Genomic DNA, 20,491 nt, shown 5'->3' on the forward strand with positions numbered 1-20,491 from the left:
TGTGTGTGTGTGTGTGTGTGTGAGTGCGCGCCTGTGGTGCAATGCTGAGTGGGGTACCACACCCATTGTCCCTGGTAATTACAGAGTAATCTGTGTTGGAGCACCACAGACAGACCAGGGGAGGCATTAGGGCTCACTGTATATTCAGTCCTGGCTCTTGGAGACCCACAGGGTGTGCAGGGTTTTGTTCTAGCCCAGCACACTAACACTGCCATACGGGCTACGAGACTGAGCTCTCTACGGGTCTGTAGGTTCTCCTAAATCAGGGTGGGCCAGCCCTCTACTGAATAAGGAGTGTTAGAGATGGGTTGGAAAAAAGCCAACAGAACCTGTAGCTCACTAGGAGTCTAGTTCTGGACACCCCTATTTAAAGGGAGAGGGATGTTTTGGTGTAAATCTATCAGGTTCATTCAGGGTTTGGGGGGGATATAGTCTGGTGATATTGAAGGGGGGCTGGAGGGTCTAGCTGGGGAAGGGGTTCAGCGGGTGATGTTAGTGGGGGTTGGGGGGGTGTCCCTGTTCTCTTTCTTTCACCATCTCTGTCTTTCTCTCCACAGCGTCTGTCTGTCATTCCCATTAGGAACGGAGAGACTCTCCAAGCACGGAGGGAAGAACAGGATAAAAAGCAAGGAGCGAGAGGGAAAGAGAGAGAGGGAAAGAGAGAGAGGGAAGATTAGGCAAACGTGTGGGAAAGCATGAAGATGTTCTAAAATCAGGATCTGAGGAATGACTCTTTCAGATGAACACGTCCTTAGGAGTAACCGTGGCTGAGGACACTTTGTCATGGAATATCAATAGAGATACATCAGTACACAACCAAGAGCAGCATCCAGGGAACCTTCAAGCAGGATTTCAGCCACGAGACTGGACCAATGTGTTTCCACTGCCCAAAGAGAGACGTGTTCTATCCAGCCAGTCAACACAACAAACCAGTGGTAGAATGTATGTTACTACATAATAACAAAGCTGTGAAAACAAATATTAGGTAACATAGGGAAAAATATTAGCTTTGAATTGCTACTCATTGATTTTTTCCCCACACATTATTCACCTGATAGAAACAGGACTCTCGTGATATTGGCATGAATGTCATTGGCAGTCCTTGTGCTTTTATATTGACAAGCTGTAATTAAAAAGATGACAAGTCCTGTTGACTTTGAATTCAACAGTTGTTATGAAACATGATCAGTGGGTTTTATGTAAAAACAGTCTGGAGAATGTGAGTAATGCATTATGTAGTTCACACAAGTACATAACCTTGACAGCATTGTAAGACTTCAAACTTGACATGAGAGAAGGACTGATGGATGGAGAGAGAGAAAAGGCGAGGTAGGCAAGGGAGAGGCGGCGAAGAACAGAATGAGAGGAAGAATAAGAGAGGTGTGGGGGGGGGGGGTGATGGCACAGCAACAGAGGGTGGAGTGGGAGAGAAAAAGAACACAAACTCTTTTGCTTTGGCAATATTTACCTGTATTTCATGCCAATAAAGCACATTGAATTGAAAAGGGAGAGAGGGGAGGAGGGTCGTGGCAGGAGAAGAGGATGAAGATGGAGTGAGAGAAGTGGAGGTCATGGAAAAGAGTGAATAGAAAAGAGTGGGGGGAGAGAGAGAGAGAGAGGTGACAAACAGAAGGGGAGGAGGACAGGAGTAGGGAGGAGGACAGGGGTGGAGGGTGGGAGGGAGGAGGATGGGGTGGGAGAGAGGGTGGAGGGTGAGAGGGAGGAGGACTGGGGTGGGGGAGAGTGGTAGAGGGGTGGAGGGTGGGTGGGAGGCCTCCTCCCCCACCCTCTACCACTGTCCTCCTCCCCTCCCACCCCTCCTCCACTCCTTCCCTCAACCCATCTCTCCAACCCAGGTCCTCCTCCCTACCATCTTCTCTCCCACCTCTGCCGTCCTCCTCCCTCTCTTCTGTTTACCATTCATAAAGGGGAGGGTGGGAGGGAGGCACTGTGTGTTTATCAGTGTTCAGAATGTACTGTGCTGTAGATTTCTATGAAAATGTAATCTCATCTACTTGGATTACCTTAGAGCACCTTTTAAAAGGGGGTGGACACTCGTACACATGAATGCACACACACACACACACACACACACACACACGTGAGCAATTGATAGATGGACAGAAAGGCCATTTGTTCTCCACCGTTTTAATGGTTTAATTTCATGTCTCATACCTGACTCACTCTTTTTCTTTATTCTTCATCTCTCGCTTCTCTCTCCAACCATACTTCCTCTGTGAAGAGCTTGGGGGATGCTGAAGAGCTCTTCAAATGAAAGAGCAATATGGAGATAGGAGGAGAGGTGGATGGACAAAGAGGACAACAGAATGAAACTGAAAGAGATAAGACTAGAGCGACAGAGGCAGAGAAAGTGAGTGAGGACAGAGAGGGAGCGCGAGAGAGAGACAGAGAGTGAAAGGGGGGGGGGGGGGGGGGGGGGGGAGAAAACAATGCAATGGCTAATGTTCCCCTAGATGTGGTTGACAGGGAGTCCGGGCGTGGGAAAACATTAGCCTGGCCCTTCTGCTCAGGAAGAGACAGGATGGGATGGTGCTCGCTGTTTCCTGGATTTGGGAATGCTGCATCCAGCACTCTGATGCTTATCTGGGAAAACAGAGTGAGTTTCCTACCCTCCTGAAGAATAGCTAGTGGAGGACAGAGAGATCCTGTTTGCAAATCACACCATGGGAAGAGGGGTTGTTAAATGTGTTTGACATTGCAGTGTTATCCTGTTGATGTCCCTGAGCATTGGTCTGTGTCACACACACACACACACACACACTAGATGTACTGTTCTTATGAGCAGCTGGGGTTGTACATAGGGCTCATGAGACACTCTTCACCTGCCATGTATGCCACCTCTCTCACATGCACTTGTTGACATTGTGACAGTTCTGCATCAGTGCCACAGACTAGTGCCTGAGTGACAGGACACAATATTGTATATATGCAATACTTTCTCCTGAGACCGCAGGTGGCCAGGGAATATCCCATCACTGACACCAAATTCAGCAGGGAGGTGTAGTAGACCATGTGAAATAGAGGGGGAAGTGTGTATAAGTTTGGTTTCATTCCTGTTGCAATATGCTCAGAGTCTAGTGTTATAATGCCTTGTGCATTTGTACAGTGGTTTAATAATCTGGCCACATCAATAGATATAATTACCATTAAATGAAAATAGATAATTAGAAGTAAGTACCTGCTATTGACGTAAAAGGACGTGATGACGGTCTTCTCTCCTCTAGAATCGTAGGACACGGATATGATGTCACCACGGCAGTGTGGCGGTCTCTATGGCGACGCCGCGTGCTGCAGCAGTGACGCCACCCTGGCTCGTGGTGAGTGGGTGTGACCCGCCCCTTAGAGCCCCCCTGTCAGTGTGGGCGGCCCCGTGAGGAGAGAGCGAAACACGACACCCGAGAGAGGAACCAGGGGGAGGAGAAAGAGTAGCCACAGAGTACAGAATGTTAGTGAGTGGAGGAAGAAAGAAAGTCTAAAGAGAGGACGACTGCTATTCTACAGAACGGTTATTTTAGCGACAATATGTCAAACAACGGGGAAGATGCGATTGAGATGGAGTAAACAACTCGACAGTTCGTGAAAGTATATGCAAACAAGGAAAGATACGGGTTTTCGGTTCGTGTGCTTGTCAGGACGGTTGACCGTGTTCCGCTGCACCTCGAACAGGACAAGGCGAAGTTGCCGTGGGACAAACAGCAGTGAGCTACATCAACTGACTGCGATTCGGGGAAAGTAACGTTACCCCGATCGCTACAGTTGAGGAAGGGGGTATTTGGAAAGAAAGTGGAAGCAAAGGGGCCCGCAAGTGGCGCAACAGTGAAAAGTTTAACGTTAGCCTGTTCCCCCCTCGTTGTTCCATTCCGAACCAAAGGAAGGGCTCAGAGGGAGACGACTTTTCCTTCCACAAACGCTACTGACTTGAGATCCACCAAGCTCGCTAGCTAACGTAAACTATCCTGCAACACTCAAAATGAAAACCCCCGGAGATTCGGGTAAGTTTGTGCAAAACACAAGTCGACCACTTTTGTCTGGATGAACTTGATCATGAACTTTCTGGTTGTCTTCGCCAGTTGTTCGGTCTGTTGTTGTCAATTATTAAGTGGTGAACAAAAGTCATACACGTTGTTAAATACATTTAACTAGCTGGTTAGCTTGCTAACATTAGCCGTGCATTTGACAGTTAGCTGGCTGACTTGAGTTCATTGCATTGTAGCTATACAGTATTCAACACGTTCTCCAGTTATGCTTGATAAGTTGATACAACAGAAGTTGATGCAAAAGTGTTGTTTATACTTACTGTGTCTAGTTTGCTGGGAATATGTCAATGTGGATTGATTGTCGACCTGTTGATGTAGCTGAAGTTGAGTTGCTTTAGTGAGACATTCAAAATGGAAGCTTTTGCAAGCGGACATCCACTTTTAATACTCGAAAAGGAAATTAAACGATTGGTTGAGTTGTGGTGAATCATATGAACTAGACACTTTATGGAAGATTAGACCTAGCTACCAGGGTTGTTTTAAGAGTTTCGTTTAATTTGGTCATTTACAAGGTGTTGCTTGTTTGTCATCCTATGCATCCCGTCAAGTTTGTGTTTCTCCGCTGTTTGGTCGACATAGCTTTTAAATATGTGGCCACCTTTAGGGTCTATTTTCTCAGAAACGTCAAATGCTGCTGTTTTATGTATGAACCTGTCATAATCGAAATCTGATTAATTCGTGCTTTGTTTGTATTGTGCTTCAATAAGTTCTGAAAAGTAACTGTGCACGGACCCAGCCGTGGAATGTTGCGGAATCCATGTTGGGATATTCCCCTCACCCGTTCGTAGAAAGTCTATGGACAAGTTTTCGAAGCATCTTAAATCGGCAAAATTCACTATTAATTCACCGTTCAGAATAAGTTGTCATTCGCACAACACAGATTTAGTTAGAGCCGTGAAAATGCAAGTGAATAATTTGTTTAGTTTACTTTGCGAGGACGCCATGCTTGGTTAGTTATGAAGGCCGCGGCGCTAGAGAGACGGGTGAACGTTTCAATGGACTGTCATTTTCGAAGGTGGAGGCTTTGTCGAATCCCAAGACGTGAGAATAAATCCTGCCGTTTCTGATGTTTGCAGTTTACAATAACGCTTTAGGCATATTTCAAGCAATAATTAAACGTTAATCTCGCTTTCACTTTAGTAATGATCAGTGATGAAGGCAGATGTCTGGGGATGAGTAAAAGTGACTGGGCCGCTGACAAAACAGACCAACTATCTGAGTCCGACCGTAAACAAACAATGAAATACACCGCATCATAGGTGGCGCTGGAGTTTCATCTTTGGGGAAGCAGCTCAGCCCTAGCTGATAAACACATTTCATGCAATTCTACAACACTTTACATGTCTGGAGACATCAGAATCTTTTAATAGCCTACTACACAAATTGCAGGTTAGGCCTAGGCTACTCTGCTGACACTGACAAACTGAAATCAATAAAAACAACCTTGTCTTCAATGTAACCATCTAATCTAGGCCTACGAAAAGAGGAGACAAATTGTACAATATCACTTCCATCTACAATTGAAGAGGAAATTATTGTAATCAACTTTCCAGTGGCACTGACTCGCCCAATGATAAAGACAGTGAATATGCACACTCACCAGAGATATGGTCGACGCTATCCACTAGTGCCAAGATATTAGTCCTGGTGTATCCTACGAATGGGAATAAACTACACTTCACACTTAAATCATTTGGACTATATGTGACTTTTGTGTTTATCCCACAATTTAATTTTGAAATATTGCGATTGGCCTAGGGCTATAGATGCGTCTCACTGACAGCCGCAACTCCACATCAGCTATTTCATATTTGCCAAATTGCGGACTCCCCAACTGTAGGCTATGGGCTTGTTATTTACCATGTAATGGTGATATAACCAATTAGGTTCGATACAACATACAACAAACTAATCAAGTTAATTTATTTAATAAAAAAATCTATAATGTGAGCCAGTATTAAATCTGGCAGGGGAGTCAACTGGTTATGCCAGATCACTGGCTGGGAAACTGTTTTATGGAAATCATCAAAGGTGCAGCAACCATTGCATTGTTACATTTGTTTCTCTTTAAAAACACATGCCGGCACTACAATGTATGAACTTGTTTCCAGACCTATATACAGTTGAAGTCGGGATGTTTACATACACCTTAGCCAAACACATTTAAACTCAGTTTTTCATAATTCCTGACATTTAATCCTAGTAAAAATTCCCTGTCTTAGGTCAGTTAGGATCAGCACTTTATTTTAAGAATGTGAAATGTAAGAATAATAGTAGAGAATTATTTAATCATTTATTTCTTTCATCACATTCCCAGTAGGTCAGAAGTTTACATACACTCAATTAGTATTTGGTAGCATTGCCTTTAAATTGGTTAACTTGGGTCAAAGGTTTCAGGTAGCCTTCCACAAGCTTCCCACAATAAGTTGGATGAATTTTGGCACATTCCTCCTGACAGCTGGTGTAACAGTCAGGTTTGTAAGGCCTCCTTGCTTGCACATGTTTTTTCAGTTCTTCCCACACATTTTCTATAGGATTGAGGTCAGGGCTTTGTGATAGCCACTCCAATACCTTGACTTTGTTGTCCTTCAGCCATTTTGCCACAACTTTGGAAGTATGCTTGGGGTCATTGTCCATTTGGAAGACCCACCAAGCTTTAACTTCCTGACTGATGTCTTGAGATGTTGCTTCAATATATCCACATAATTTCCCATCCTCATGATGCTATCTATTTTGTGAAGTGCACCAGTCCCTCCTGCAGCAAAGAACCCCCACAACATGATGCTGCCATCCCTGTGCTTCACGGTTCGGATGGTATTCTTCGGCTTGCAAGCCTCCCCCTTTTTCCTCCAAATATAACGATGGTCATTAAGGCCAAAAACATCTATTTTTATTTCATCAGACCAGAGGACATTTCTCCAAAAAGCACAATCTTTGTCCCCATGTGCTGTTGTAAACCGTAGTCTGGCTTTTTTTATGGCGCTTTTGGAGCAGTGGCTTCTTCCTTGCTGAGCAGCCTTTGGTGTTATGTCGATCTTCACAAGGTCCTTTGCTGTTGTTCTGGGGTTGATTTGCACTTTTCTCACCAAAGTATGTTCATCTCTAGGAGACAGAACGTGTCTCCTTCCTGAGTGGTATGACGGCTGTGGTCGTCCCATGGTGTTTATACTTGCGTACTATTGTTTGTACAGATGAACGTGGTACCTTCAGGCATTTGGAAATTGCTCCCAAGGATGAACCAGACTTGTGGAGGTCTACCATTTTTCCCCCCTGAGGTCTTTTGATTTTCCCATGATGTCAAGCAAAGAGGCACTGAGTTTGAAGATAGGTCTTGAAATACATCCACAGCTACACCTCCAATTGACTCAAATTATGTCAATTAGCCTATCAGAAGCTTCGAAAGCCATGACATAATTTTCTGGAATTTTCCAAGCTGTTTAAAGGCGCAGTCAACTTAGTGTATGCACATTTCTGACCCACTGGAATTGTGATACAGTGAAATAATCTGTCTGTAAACAATTGTTGGAAAGATTACTTGTGTCATGCACAAAGTAGATATCCTAACCGACTTGCCAAAACTATAGTTTGTTAACAAGAAATGTGTGGAGTGGTTGAAAAACAAGTTTTAATGACTCCAACCTAAGTGTATGTAAACTTCGGACTTCCACTGTACATCTGCCACACCACCATTCTATCTACACTATCCATCATGGCTCGGCTTCTTTAACGGGTCAGGATGACTGCACCCTTCACTTCACTCACACCCACCAATCCACGTAATTCCCATGTTAATGCATCTGTCCAGTCCGCACCGACTCAATCACTGTACAAACACTACCACTCAAACTGAAACGAATGAACGAGAATTGTCCATGACTGTTTTTACTCAAGAGCGTGAAGTGAACTGTAGCTGTACTCCGGCCCTGCGGCTTTCACACAGTGCGATGCCTGACTTCACCGTGTCTGTGTGAATGGCCCGTGTCGATATCTGGTGCAGGTTGGTTTGTACTGTACGGCATCGGAAGAGGAAGTGGTCAGAGTTTGTACATCTTTGCTGTGTGTTAGATTAGTATCATTTCACTATCAGTGGCACACTTTCATATTCAAGGTGACTGATAATCATGTCATCTCTGACTGGTGTATCTTAGATGTTGTGTAGGTCTATAGTCAAGTAGTATGAGCAAAATCTCATGTCTAATTAGTGAAGAAGTTTAGCATGTTTCGTTTTTGCACTTGTTCCAAAGATGTTGTTTTGAGATGTAATGTGATATTGGCCTAATGTGACAAAAGATCATAGATAGCTTTTGGTGATCTCACCTTCAATAGTATGATCAACTCAAGCTAATCATAAATATGCTCTTTGTATCAAGTATGCAACACATGTGGCTGCAGTCAATGTGTCAGCTGGTTTGTAGTCTGAGGCCTATCAAAGCTGAACAACCGTGAACGATGACACTGTAAAAAGAGGCCATGATTATATGGAGATTCCAAATAGGTCAAACAGGGACCATCAAGCTCGCTAGTTAAGTCAGCTCATTCCTGAAATTGTGGCATAAGTTTGTTCCTGCTCTCACTTGCATGTTGTGAAGCACATTACTAACCAACTTCCCCCAAACATACAGCATCAGGAAGCTCAGTCACATTTAATGCCAACTCTGCATCTTTTTTTTATTTCACTAAAATAAGGGCTATGCCTGACATCACAGGGACTTGAGATGAAGCAGGCCTCTCTTATTTTTTGGGGGTGTTCTCTCCCAAGAATAATTTGGTTTTGTGTACAACACAACAGTGATGCCTGTTCTGTAGTGGCTCTGTGGCTTATATAGAGCCATGCCTGTTCTGTAGTGCCTGATGGACGGACTGTGTGAGCCCCATGGCCTCTGCTCTCCTCCCTAACCTCTCTAACCTCCACCCCCTTCCCTTTCTGCCACATTCCAGTACACCCCTACCCCAGAGAAACAGCCCTGAGGAGGGGGCTGATGACATCACCACACCCCACCACAAGTGGCCCTTCTACTAGAGTGTGTGTTTGGTTCTGTGTTGGGAAGTGTGTGTGTGTACCCAAGACTGGTGTGTATGTTTTGGATGTGTGTATACCAGAGCGAGTGTGTTTGAGCGGTGTCATGTACACGTGTATAAAGTGCTGTTGTTGGGTTTGTGTTTACGTTCACTTGAAAGTGTGTCGACCTTGTGTGTGTGTGTTGTGTGTCCGTGCTTGTGTAAGTCCCACTCCTTCACTCTCTTATTAACCGTGTTGACCTTTAACCCAGGCATTATCTAACCACAAATCTGCCCTAATAATAGAGACTTCAAATAGTCACATTATTATGAGGCTTTAATCCCAGCAGGCCTTTCTCTCATTCACTCTCCAGTTCTCCTGTTGCTGTGCTCTGTAGGCCTGGTTAGGAGTTTTAACCCTTAACAAACGCCTCTTCACTCATTACAATCTATGTTCATTGCCAGAATTAGAATGTTATAAATAGGATATAGCAATCTAATAGTTTGTAGATAGAAATGATCTGTTCTCTAAGCTTCTTTATCTACAAATACCTAGGTGTCGGGTTAGACTGTAAACTCTCCTTTCAGACTCACATTCCAAAATTAAATCTAGAATCGGCTTCCTATTTCGCAACAAAGCCTCCTTCACTCATGCTGCCAAACATACTCTCATAAAACTGACTCTCCTACTAATCTTTGAATTCAGCGATGTCATTTACAAAATAGCCTCCAACACTCTGGTCACCATAGCAACACCCACCCGTAGCACGCGCTCCAGCAGGTATATTTCAATGGTCATCCCAAAGCCAACACTTCCTTTGGCCGCCTTTCCTTCCAGTTCTCTGCTGCCAATGACTGGAACGAATTGCAAAAATCACTGAAGCTGGAGACTTATATCTCGCTCTGTAACTTTACGTATCAGCTGTCAGAGCAGCTTACCGATCACTGTACCTGTACACAGCCAATCTGTAAATAGAACAACCTACTACCTCATCCCCATATTATTTATCCTCTTGCTCTTTTGCACCCCAGTATCTCTACTTGCACATCATCATCTGCACATCTATCACTCCAGTGTTAATGCTAAATTGTAATTATTTCCCCTTTATGGCCTATTTATTGCCTACTCTTCTACACACACTGTACATAATTAGAAACATCTTTATTTTCTATTGTGTTATTGACTGTACGTTTGTTTGTAACTCTGTGTTGTTTTTGTCACACTGCTTTGCTTTATCTTGGCCAGGTCACAGTTGTAAATGAGAACTTGTTCTCAACTTTATTACAAATAAAAAAAATTGTCAGATTATTCGGTATCGGCGTTGAAAAATCATAATCGGTCGACCTCTATATACCTTTGACTATTGGATGTTCTAATGGGTACTTTAGTATTGCCAGCCTAATCTCGGGAGTTGATAGGCTTGAAGTCATAAACAGCTCAATGCTTGAAGCATTGCGAAGAGCTGCTGGCAAACGCAGTAAAGTGCTGTTTGAATTAATGCTTACGAGCCTGCTGCTGCCTACCACTGCTCAGTCAGACAGCTCTATCAAACATCATAATCAGACTTCGGTATAATATAATAAACACACAGAAATTCGAGCCGTTGGTCATTAACCTCTCCAGGGTAGGTGGGACGCTAGCGTCCCACCTGGCCAACGTCCAGTGAGATTGCAGAGCACAAAATTCAAATACAGAAATACTAATTATAATTATTCAGAAAAGATACAACTATTTTACATAGGTTTAAAGATGAACTTCTTGTGAATCCAACCACGGTGTCAGATTTCAAAAAGGCTTTACTGCAAAAGCATACCTTACGATTATTTGAGAACATAGCCCAGCAGACAAATCATTACAAACAGTAACCAGCCAAGTAGAAGAGTTACACAAGTCAGAAATAGAGATCAAATTAATCACTTATCTTTGATGATCTTCATATGGTTGCACTCAGAAGACATTAATTTATTCAATAAATGTTCCTTTTGTTCGATGAAGTCTCAGACTGCTCTTACTCCCTAATTTTTCCGAATACAAGCTTGAAACAATTTGTAAAGACTGTTGACATCTAGTGGAAGGCATAGTAACTGAAATTTGAGTCCTAAGTCAATGGATACTGTAATGGCATTGAATAGGAAAAAATTGAGAAAAAATCCTACTTCCTGAATGGATTTTTCTCAGGTTTTTGCCTTCCAAATCAGTTATGTTATTCGCACAGACACTATTTTAACAGTTTTGGAAACTTTAGAGTGTTTTCTATCCAAATCTACCAATTATATGCATATCCTATCGTCTGGGCCTGAGTAGAAGGCAGTTTAATTTGGGCACACTTTTCATTCAAAATTCCAAATGCTGCCCCCTACTCTAGAGAAGTTAATATGGTCAAATCCAGAAACCATAATTTCGAAAACAAAACGTTTATTCTTTTAGTGAAATACAGAACCGTTCTGTATTTTATTGAACGGGTGGCATCCATAAGTCTAAATATTGCTGTTACATTGCACAACCTTCAATGTAATGTCATACTTATGTAAAATTCTGGCAAATTAATTATAGTCTTTGTTAGGAAGAAATGGTTTTCACACAGTTTGCATCGAGCCAGGCGGCCCAAACTGCTGCATATAAATACTTGTGTATTTATTTTAAGAAAGGCATTGATGTTTATGGATGTTTATGGTACATTAGTGCAACCATTGTGCTTTTTTCACGAATGCGCTTTTGGCTGTGATTCGATGATAAATTAACAAGCACCGCACTGAGTATATGCAATGCAGGACAAGCTAGTTAACTACACATAGTTGATGATATTACTAGGTTAACTAGCGATTATGTTAAGATTGATTGTTTTTTTATAAGATACGTTTAATGCTAGCTAGCAACTTACCTTGGCTCCTTGCTGCACGTGGTCAGCCTGCTACACAGTCTCCTCGTGGATTGCAATGTAATCAGCCATAATCGGCATCCAAAAATGTGGATTACCGATTGTTATGAAAACTTGAAATCGGCCCTAATTAATCGGTCAACCTCTAGTGGGGCTAGTGGGACCTCTCATTGTACTCATAATGAAGCAGAGCAGCTCAGGGTTTGGAGGCTGCTTTGACAAGAGGAGAGACTGCACCCCGCTCTGCCCCTCGCTCTGTCCCTCGCTCTGGGCCATGTCCGAATACCTGTACTTGCGTTCTAAATAATAGATATTTTGGGCATGCGAAAATCGTTATGACAATATCGCAATATTATTTTTGCACTGGTTGGCAGTACCTGCACCAAAACTCCAGTGTCATTCTTCATAGCTTGTTCTCAGATTTGTTTTTAGATGGAGCCAATTTATTTTCAGCACTTTTATTTCCATGATTGATCAAAACTTGTTTTCTCATGTCTCTCTCTGTGCGTCTGCAGCAGACATATGGTGAGCAGTATGTTTGGAACATCGAATCGCAATAAAATCATAGTATCGAATTGTGATACATATAGAATCGTGAAAATCACAACACATATCGTACCGGCACCTAAACATTGTGATAATATCGTATTGTGAGGCCCTCAGCCCTACTCTGCCCTTGACTGGCCCTCAAGGCTTTATGCTTGACCACTTGATGGTATGTGGTCGACTCTCACGGTCCATTTCCCCTACATGAGACCTAGTCTATAGAGCGTTATAGGTGGTTCTAACAGCTGTGTGTGGTCAGAGCCTGAGAGAAACAGGAGGGATTTGCTCCATTTAAACTGCACTGTAATTGTCTGTTATCAGCCTAACCGTGCCTTCGGGATCTGTTGGTGTGTGTGTGATCCACACACAATGACTGTTATAAGTTGGGCCAAGTGGTCCAATAGGCCATATCCCCATACTGACCGTTTGGCGTCATGGTCCCAGTATTGGCTACTAGGATGGAGAAGGTCATGGATTAGAAATCATCTACTAAGGGTTGATATCGGTGGAGGATGCAGTGACACATGTGTTCTGCACCATAATCCCCCCCACCCCCACCCCACAGACACAGCTTTTTATGGGAAGTCCTGGACCTCCCACATTCCTGCTTTAGAAAGTTAATAGTTGCCGTCTGTGCTGCATTTCACACTGGAGTAAAACACAACCCTCTCTCACATAGAGACAGACAGAGTGTATCTATCTCTCTCACACACAGAGAGAGAGAGGCCATCATCTCAGGTGATGATCCTGTCTGGCTCAGTGGAACTAAGCAGGGTGTGGCAAGCTGCCTGGCCCGACCTGCACTGTTACTCAGCTGTGTGTGGGTGTGTAATATAAGATCGCTATTTTACAGAGCCAACATGTTACAAAGGTGTGGTGATTATGTATTATATATGAGACACAAAAAGTGTGTGAGAAAGTGTTTATTCATTTGACAGAGAAGGCATGTGTGTTATTTGTTAGTGTGTATGTCACATCAGACGAAACAGACAGATTAGCTCCTCTAAATAACTCTGCTGCTCCATCCAGCCTCACATTACATCAGCCACGACCCTGCACAGACCTGGGTTGACCCTGACCCAGCCTCACATCACACATTACACCAGCCACAACCCTGCACAGACCTGGGTTGACCCTGACCCAGCCTCACACCACACATTACACCAGCCACGACCCTGCACAGACCTGGGTTGACCCTGACCCAGCCTCACATCACACATTACACCAGCCACGACCCTGCACAGACCTGGGTTGACCCTGACCCAGCCTCACATCACACATTACACCAGCCACGACCCTGCACAGACCTGGGTTGACCCTGACCCAGCCTCACATCACACATTACACCAGCCACGACCCTGCACAGACCTGGGTTGACCCTGACCCAGCCTCACATCACACATTACACCAGCCACGACCCTGCACAGACCTGGGTTGACCCTGACCCAGCCTCACACCACACATTACACCTGCCACGACCCTGCACAGACCTGGGTTGACCCTGACCCAGCCTCACATCACACATTACACCAGCCACGACCCTGCACAGACCTGGGTTGACCCTGACCCAGCCTCACATCACACATTACACCAGCCACGACCCTGCACAGACCTGGGTTGACCCTGACCCAGCCTCACATCACACATTACACCACCCACGACCCTGCACAGACCTGGGTTGACCCTGACCCAGCCTCACACCACACATTACACCAGCCACAACCCTGCACAGACCTGGGTTGACCCTGACCCAGCCTCACATCACACATTACACCAGCCACGACCCTGCACAGACCTGGGTTGACCCTGACCCAGCCTCACATCACACATTACACCACCCACGACCCTGCACAGACCTGGGTTGACCCTGACCCAGCCTCACATCACACATTACACCAGCCACGACCCTGCACAGACCTGGGTTGACCCTGACCCAGCCTCACATCACACATTACACCAGCCACGACCCTGCACAGACCTGGGTTGACCCTGACCCAGCCTCACATCACACATTACACCAGCCACGACCCTGCACAGACCTGGGTTGACCCTGACCCAGCCTCACATCACACATTACACCAGCCACGACCCTGCACAGACCTGGGTTGACCCTCACATAGCCTCACATCACACATTACACCAGCCACGACCCTGCACAGACCTGGGTTGACCCTGACCCAGCCTCACATCACACATTTAACCACCCACGACCCTGCACAGACCTGGGTTGACCCTGACCCAGCCTCACATCACACATTACACCACCCACGACCCTGCACAGACCTGGGTTGACCCTGACCCAGCCTCACATCACACATTACACCACCCACGACCCTGCACAGACCTGGGTTGACCCTGACCCAGCCTCACATCACACATTACACCACCCACGACCCTGCACAGACCTGGGTTGACCCTGACCCAGCCTCACATCACACATTACACCACCCACAACCCTGCACAGACCTGGGTTGACCCTGACCCAGCCGATACCACCTCACACACACACACACTCTCCTAATCCTAACCTGGTGTGGTGTTTGTTTCCATTTATAGCACAGTGTAATTCACACCGCTAATCTATCATATTAACCTTGTGGTTCTGGTCATGTTGTGTGGATCACACTGTAAAATCCCATTTGGACTGATCCTTAATGTAAAATCCCATCTGGACTGATCCTTACTGTAAAATCCCATCTGGACTGATCCTTACTGTAAAATCCCATTTGGACTGATCCTTACTGTAAAATCCCATTTGGACTGATCCTTACTGTAAAATCCCATTTGGACTGATCCTTACTGTAAAATCCCATCTGGACTGATCCTTACTGTAAAATCCCATTTGGACTGATCCTTACTGTAAAATCCCATTTGGACTGATCCTTACTGTAAAATCCCATTTGGACTGAACCTTAATGTAAAATCCCATTTGGACTGATCCGTACTGTAAAATCCCATTCGGACTGATCCTTACTGTGAGAACCCATTCTGACTGATCCTTACTGTGACAACCCATTTGGACTGATCCTTACTGTGAGAACCCATTTGGACTGATCCTTACTGTGAGAACCCATTCTGACTGATCCTTACTGCAAGAACCCATTCTGACTGATCCTTACTGACTCCAGCCACTTTAATAATGGAGGACAGGGCAGGTACATAGAGGACAGGGCAGGTACATAGAGGATGGGGCAGGTACATAGAGGACAGGGTCATTGGGTTTACTTGAAAGCTACCTACACAAATAGCTAGCTAGAACAAAGTGTTAAGATATTCATTTAAAAAGATTAAAAGCAATACAAATAAGGATGGGGAAGGTCTACACAAGGAAAGAGGGAGGAGAAAACACAAAAGACCGACAGCGGGGAAATAGAGAGGTTGGAAAGAAACTCTTCAAATGTGATCTCACATTCCTGACTTGGGGTGGAGGGGAGAGAGAGAGCGAGAGAAGAGGGAGGGGTGGAGGAGAGAGCGAGAGAAGAGGGAGTGGTGGAGGAGAGAGAGAGAGCGAGAGAAGAGGGAGGGGTGGAGGAGAGAGAGAGAGCGAGAGAAGAGGGAGGGGTGGAGGAGAGAGAGAGAGAAGAGGGAGGGGTGGAGGAGAGAGAGAGAAGAGGGAGGGGTGGAGGAGAGAGAGAAAGAAGAGGGAGGGTGGAGGAGAGAGAGAGAGCGAGAGAAGAGGGAGGGGTGGAGGCGAGAGAGAGAGCGAGAGAAGAGGGAGGGGTGGAGGAGAGAGAGAGCGAGAGAAGAGGGAGGGGTGGAGGAGAGAGAGAAGAGGGAGGGGTGGAGGAGAGAGAGAGAGAGAGAGCGAGAGAAGAGGGAGGGGTGGAGGAGAGAGAGAGAGCGAGAGAAGAGGGAGGGGTGGAGGAGAGAGAGAGAGAGAGAGAAGAGGGAGGGGTGGAACAGAGAGAGAGAGCGAGAGAAGAGGGAGGGGTGGAGGAGAGAGAGAGCGAGAGAAGAGGGAGGGGTGGAGGAGAGAGAGAGCGAGAGAAGAGGGAGGGGTGGAGGAGAGAGAGAGCGAGAGAAGAGGGAGGGGTGGAGGAGAGAGAGAGAGAGAGAAGAGGGAGGGGTGGAGGAGACTAACCCACTTTAATAATGGGAATTGATGGGAAATGATGTAAATATATCACTAGCCACTTTAAACAATGCTACCTTATATAAATGTTACTTACCCTACATTATTCATCTCATACGCATACGTATATACTGTACTCTATATCATCGACGGTATCCTTATGTAATACATGTATCACTAGCCACTTTATACTATACTATGCCACTTTGTTTACATACTCATCTCATTGTACATACTGTACCCGATACCATCTACTGTATCTTGCCTATGCTGCTCTGTACCATCACTCATTCATATATCCTTATGTACATATTCTTTATCCCCTTACACTGTGTACAAGACAGTAGTTTTGGAATTGTTAGTTAGATTACTTGTTATTACTGCATTGTCGGAACTAGAAGCACAAGCATTTCGCTACACTCGCATTAACATCTGCTAACCATGTGTATGTGACAAATAAAATTTGATTTGATTTGATTTGATTTACTGCGAGAACCCATTCTGACTGATCCTTACTGTGAGAACCCATTCTGACTGATCCTTACTGTGAGAACCCATTCTGACTGATCCTTACTGCGAGAATCCATTCTGACTGATCCTTACTGTGAGAACACATTTTTAACTGATCCTTACTGTGAGAACACATTTGAACTGATCCTTACTGTGAGAACACATTTGAACTGATCCTTACTGTGAGAACACATTTGAACTGATCCTTAATGTGAGAACACATTTGAACTGATCCTTACTGTGAGAACACATTTGAACTGATCCTTACTGTGAGAACACATTTGAACTGGTCCTTACTGTGAGAACACATTTGAACTGGTCCTTACTGTGAGAACAGATGTGGACTGATCCTTACTGTAATAACACCATTTGGGCTGATCCTTACTGTAATAACACCATTTGGACTGATCCTTACTGTAATAACCCATTTGGACTGATCCTTATCGTAAGATCCCATCTAGCTGTTGTGCAGACATCATGACCTAGCCTGATTTTGGTGTACAGGAGTGAACTGTGGAGAATGAGAAGTCTGTGTATGTGTGACTCCAATGTGTTAATTTAGCTAACGGTGTACAGAAATGAACTGTGGAAAGTGAGGTGCCTTTTGAGGATGTCCCCCTCCTCACCAGGTTTACACTGGGCTGCTAACCACTAATATGACACTCACCCTCTATCTCAAAGCCTGGCTGTAGAGTGGGAGGAGGACTGGAATACTTCAGGCTATTTCTATCTGGGAATCTGTCTCTGCTTGGGAGAGGACAGATATCTAATTCTAGAGGATGGGAAGTCACAAAAAGACTACTGTGCCGATTGCACCTCGCTGATACTTAGTGTGTGTGTGTGTGTGTGTGTGTGTGTGTGTGTGTGTGTGTGTGTGTGTGTGTGTGTGTGTGTGTGTGGTCGGCTGTTGAGTATTCAAATGCCGCCTGGTGCCACCTAAAACGTTCTCTCTCTCCCACTTTCCACCGCCTGTTACCCCCTCTCTCTCTCTCCTCCACCCCTCCCTCTTCTCTCGCTCTCTCTCTCTCCTCCACCCCTCCCTCTTCTCTCTCTCTCTCCTCCACCCCTCCCTCTTCTCTCTCTCTCCTCCACCCCTCCCTCTTCTCTCTCTCTCCTCCACCCCTCCCTCTTCTCTCTCTCTCCTCCACCCCTCCCTCTTCTCTCGCTCTCTCTCTCCTCCACCCCTCCCTCTTCTCTCTCTCTCTCTCTCCTCCACCCCTCCCTCTTCTCTCGCTCTCTCTCTCCTCCACCCCTCCCTCTTCTCTCGCTCTCTCTCTCCTCCACCCCTCCCTCTTCTCTCGCTCTCTCTCTCTGTTCCACCCCTCCCTCTTCTCTCTCTCTCTCTCTCTCCTCCACCCCTCCCTCTTCTCTCGCTCTCTCTCTCTCCTCCACCCCTCCCTCTTCTCTCGCTCTCTCTCTCTCTCTCCTCCACCCCTCCCTCTTCTCTCTCTCCTCCACCCCTCCCTCTTCTCTCGCTCTCTCTCTCCTCCACCCCTCCCTCTTCTCTCGCTCTCTCTCTCGCCTCCACCCCTCCCTCTTCTCTCGCTCTCTCTCTCTCCTCCACCCTCCCTCTTCTTTCTCTCTCTCCTCCACCCCTCCCTCTTCTCTCTCTCTCCTCCACCCCTCCCTCTTCTCTCTCTCTCTCCTCCACCCCTCCCTCTTCTCTCGCTCTCTCTCTCTCCTCCACCCCTCCCTCTTCTCTCGCTCTCTCTCTCTCCTCCACCACTCCCTCTTCTCTCGCTCTCTCCTCCACCCCTCCCTCTTCTCTCGCTCTCTCTCTCCCCTCCACCCCAAGTCAGGAATGTGAGATCACATTTGAAGAGTTTCTTTCCAACCTCTCTATTTCCCCGCTGTCGGTCTTTTGTGTTTTCTCCTCCCTCTTTCCTTGTGTAGACCTTCCCCATCCTTATTTGTATTGCTTTTAATCTTTTTAAATGAATATCTTAACACTTTGTTCTAGCTAGCTATTTGTGTAGGTAGCTTTCAAGTAAACCCAATGACCCTGTCCTCTATGTACCTGCCCCATCCTCTATGTACCTGCCCTGTCCTCTATGTACCTGCCCTGTCCTCTATGTACCTGCCCTGTCCTCTATGTACCTGCCCTGTCCTCTATGTACCTGCCCTGTCCTCTATGTACCTGCCCTGTCCTCTATGTACCTGCCCCATCCTCTATGTACCTGCCCCATCCTCTATGTACCTGCCCCATCCTCTATGTACCTGCCCTGTCCTCTATGTACCTGCCCTGTCCTCTATGTACCTGCCCTGTCCTCTATGTACCTGCCCTGTCCTCTATGTACATGCCCTGTCCTCTATGTACCTTCCCCGTCCTCTATGTACCTTCCCCATCCTCTATGTACCTGCCCTGTCCTCTATGTACCTGCCCTGTCCTCTATGTACCTTCCCCGTCCTCTATGTACCTTCCCCATCCTCTATGTACCTTCCCCATCCTCTATGTACCTGCCCTGTCCTCTATGTACCTGCCCTGTCCTCTATGTGCCTGCCCTGTCCTCTATGTGCCTGCCCTGTCCTCTATGTGCCTGCCCTGTCCTCTATGTGCCTGCCCTGTCCTCTATGTACCTGCCCTGTCCTCTATGTACCTGCCCTGTCCTCTATGTACCTGCCCTGTCCTCTATGTACCTGCCCTGTCCTATGTACCTGCCCTGTCCTCTATGTACCTGCCCTGTCCTCTATGTACCTGTCCCGTCCTCTATGTACCTGCCCTGTCCTCTATGTACCTGCCCTGTCCTCTATGTACCTTCCCCATCCTCTATGTACCTTCCCCGTCCTCTATGTACCTGCCCCGTCCTCTATGTACCTGCCCTGTCCTCTATGTACCTGCCCCGTCCTCTATGTACCTGCCCTGTCCTCTATGTACCTGCCCTGTCCTCTATGTACCTTCCCCGTCCTCTATGTACCTTCCCCATCCTCTATGTACCTTCCCCATCCTCTATGTACCTGCCCTGTCCTCTATGTACCTGCCCTGTCCTCTATGTACCTTCCCTGTCCTCTATGTACCTTCCCCATCCTCTATGTACCTGCCCTGTCCTCTATGTACCTTCCCCATCCTCTATGTACCTGCCCTGTCCTCTATGTACCTGCCCTGTCCTCTATGTGCCTGCCCTGTCCTCTATGTACCTGCCCTGTCCTCTATGTACCTGCCCTGTCCTCTATGTACCTTCCCTGTCCTCTATGTACCTTCCCTGTCCTCTATGTACCTGCCCTGTCCTCTATGTACCTGCCCTGTCCTCTATGTACCTGTCCCGTCCTCTATGTACCTTCCCTGTCCTCTATGTACCTGCATCACTGTTCATTTTGAACTTTGAGCCAATTTATCTCAAGTAAGCATGTGGTTTCCCTCAACTGTGTGTGCGTGCACCTGGATGTGTGTGTGTGTTGCTTAGGGGAACCTGTGTGTGAGTCACTAATAC

The 20,491-nt window shown here is 46.1% G+C and overlaps 1 protein-coding gene across 2 annotated transcripts in view; it reads left to right on the forward strand.

Annotated features, from left to right (window-relative positions):
* Positions 1–3,282: 3,282 nt before the first annotated feature.
* LOC110509826 (ETS domain-containing transcription factor ERF) overlaps positions 3,283–20,491 on the forward strand; it is a 101,656-nt gene continuing 84,447 nt past the window's right edge. The window contains exon 1 of one of the 2 annotated variants that reach the window (XM_090225821.1): positions 3,283–4,013. In XM_090225821.1, the coding sequence (XP_090081947.1) occupies positions 3,992–4,013 (22 nt within the window). In that variant the 5' untranslated portion in view covers positions 3,283–3,991. The remainder of the gene's footprint in view (positions 4,014–20,491) is intronic. The other variant, XM_090225810.1, reaches the window with a different exon arrangement.

This window comes from Oncorhynchus mykiss, chromosome 3, assembly GCF_057628025.1.
Source record: "Oncorhynchus mykiss isolate SJ-2025 chromosome 3, ASM5762802v1, whole genome shotgun sequence".
NCBI classification, from domain to species: Eukaryota; Metazoa; Chordata; class Actinopteri; order Salmoniformes; family Salmonidae; genus Oncorhynchus; species Oncorhynchus mykiss.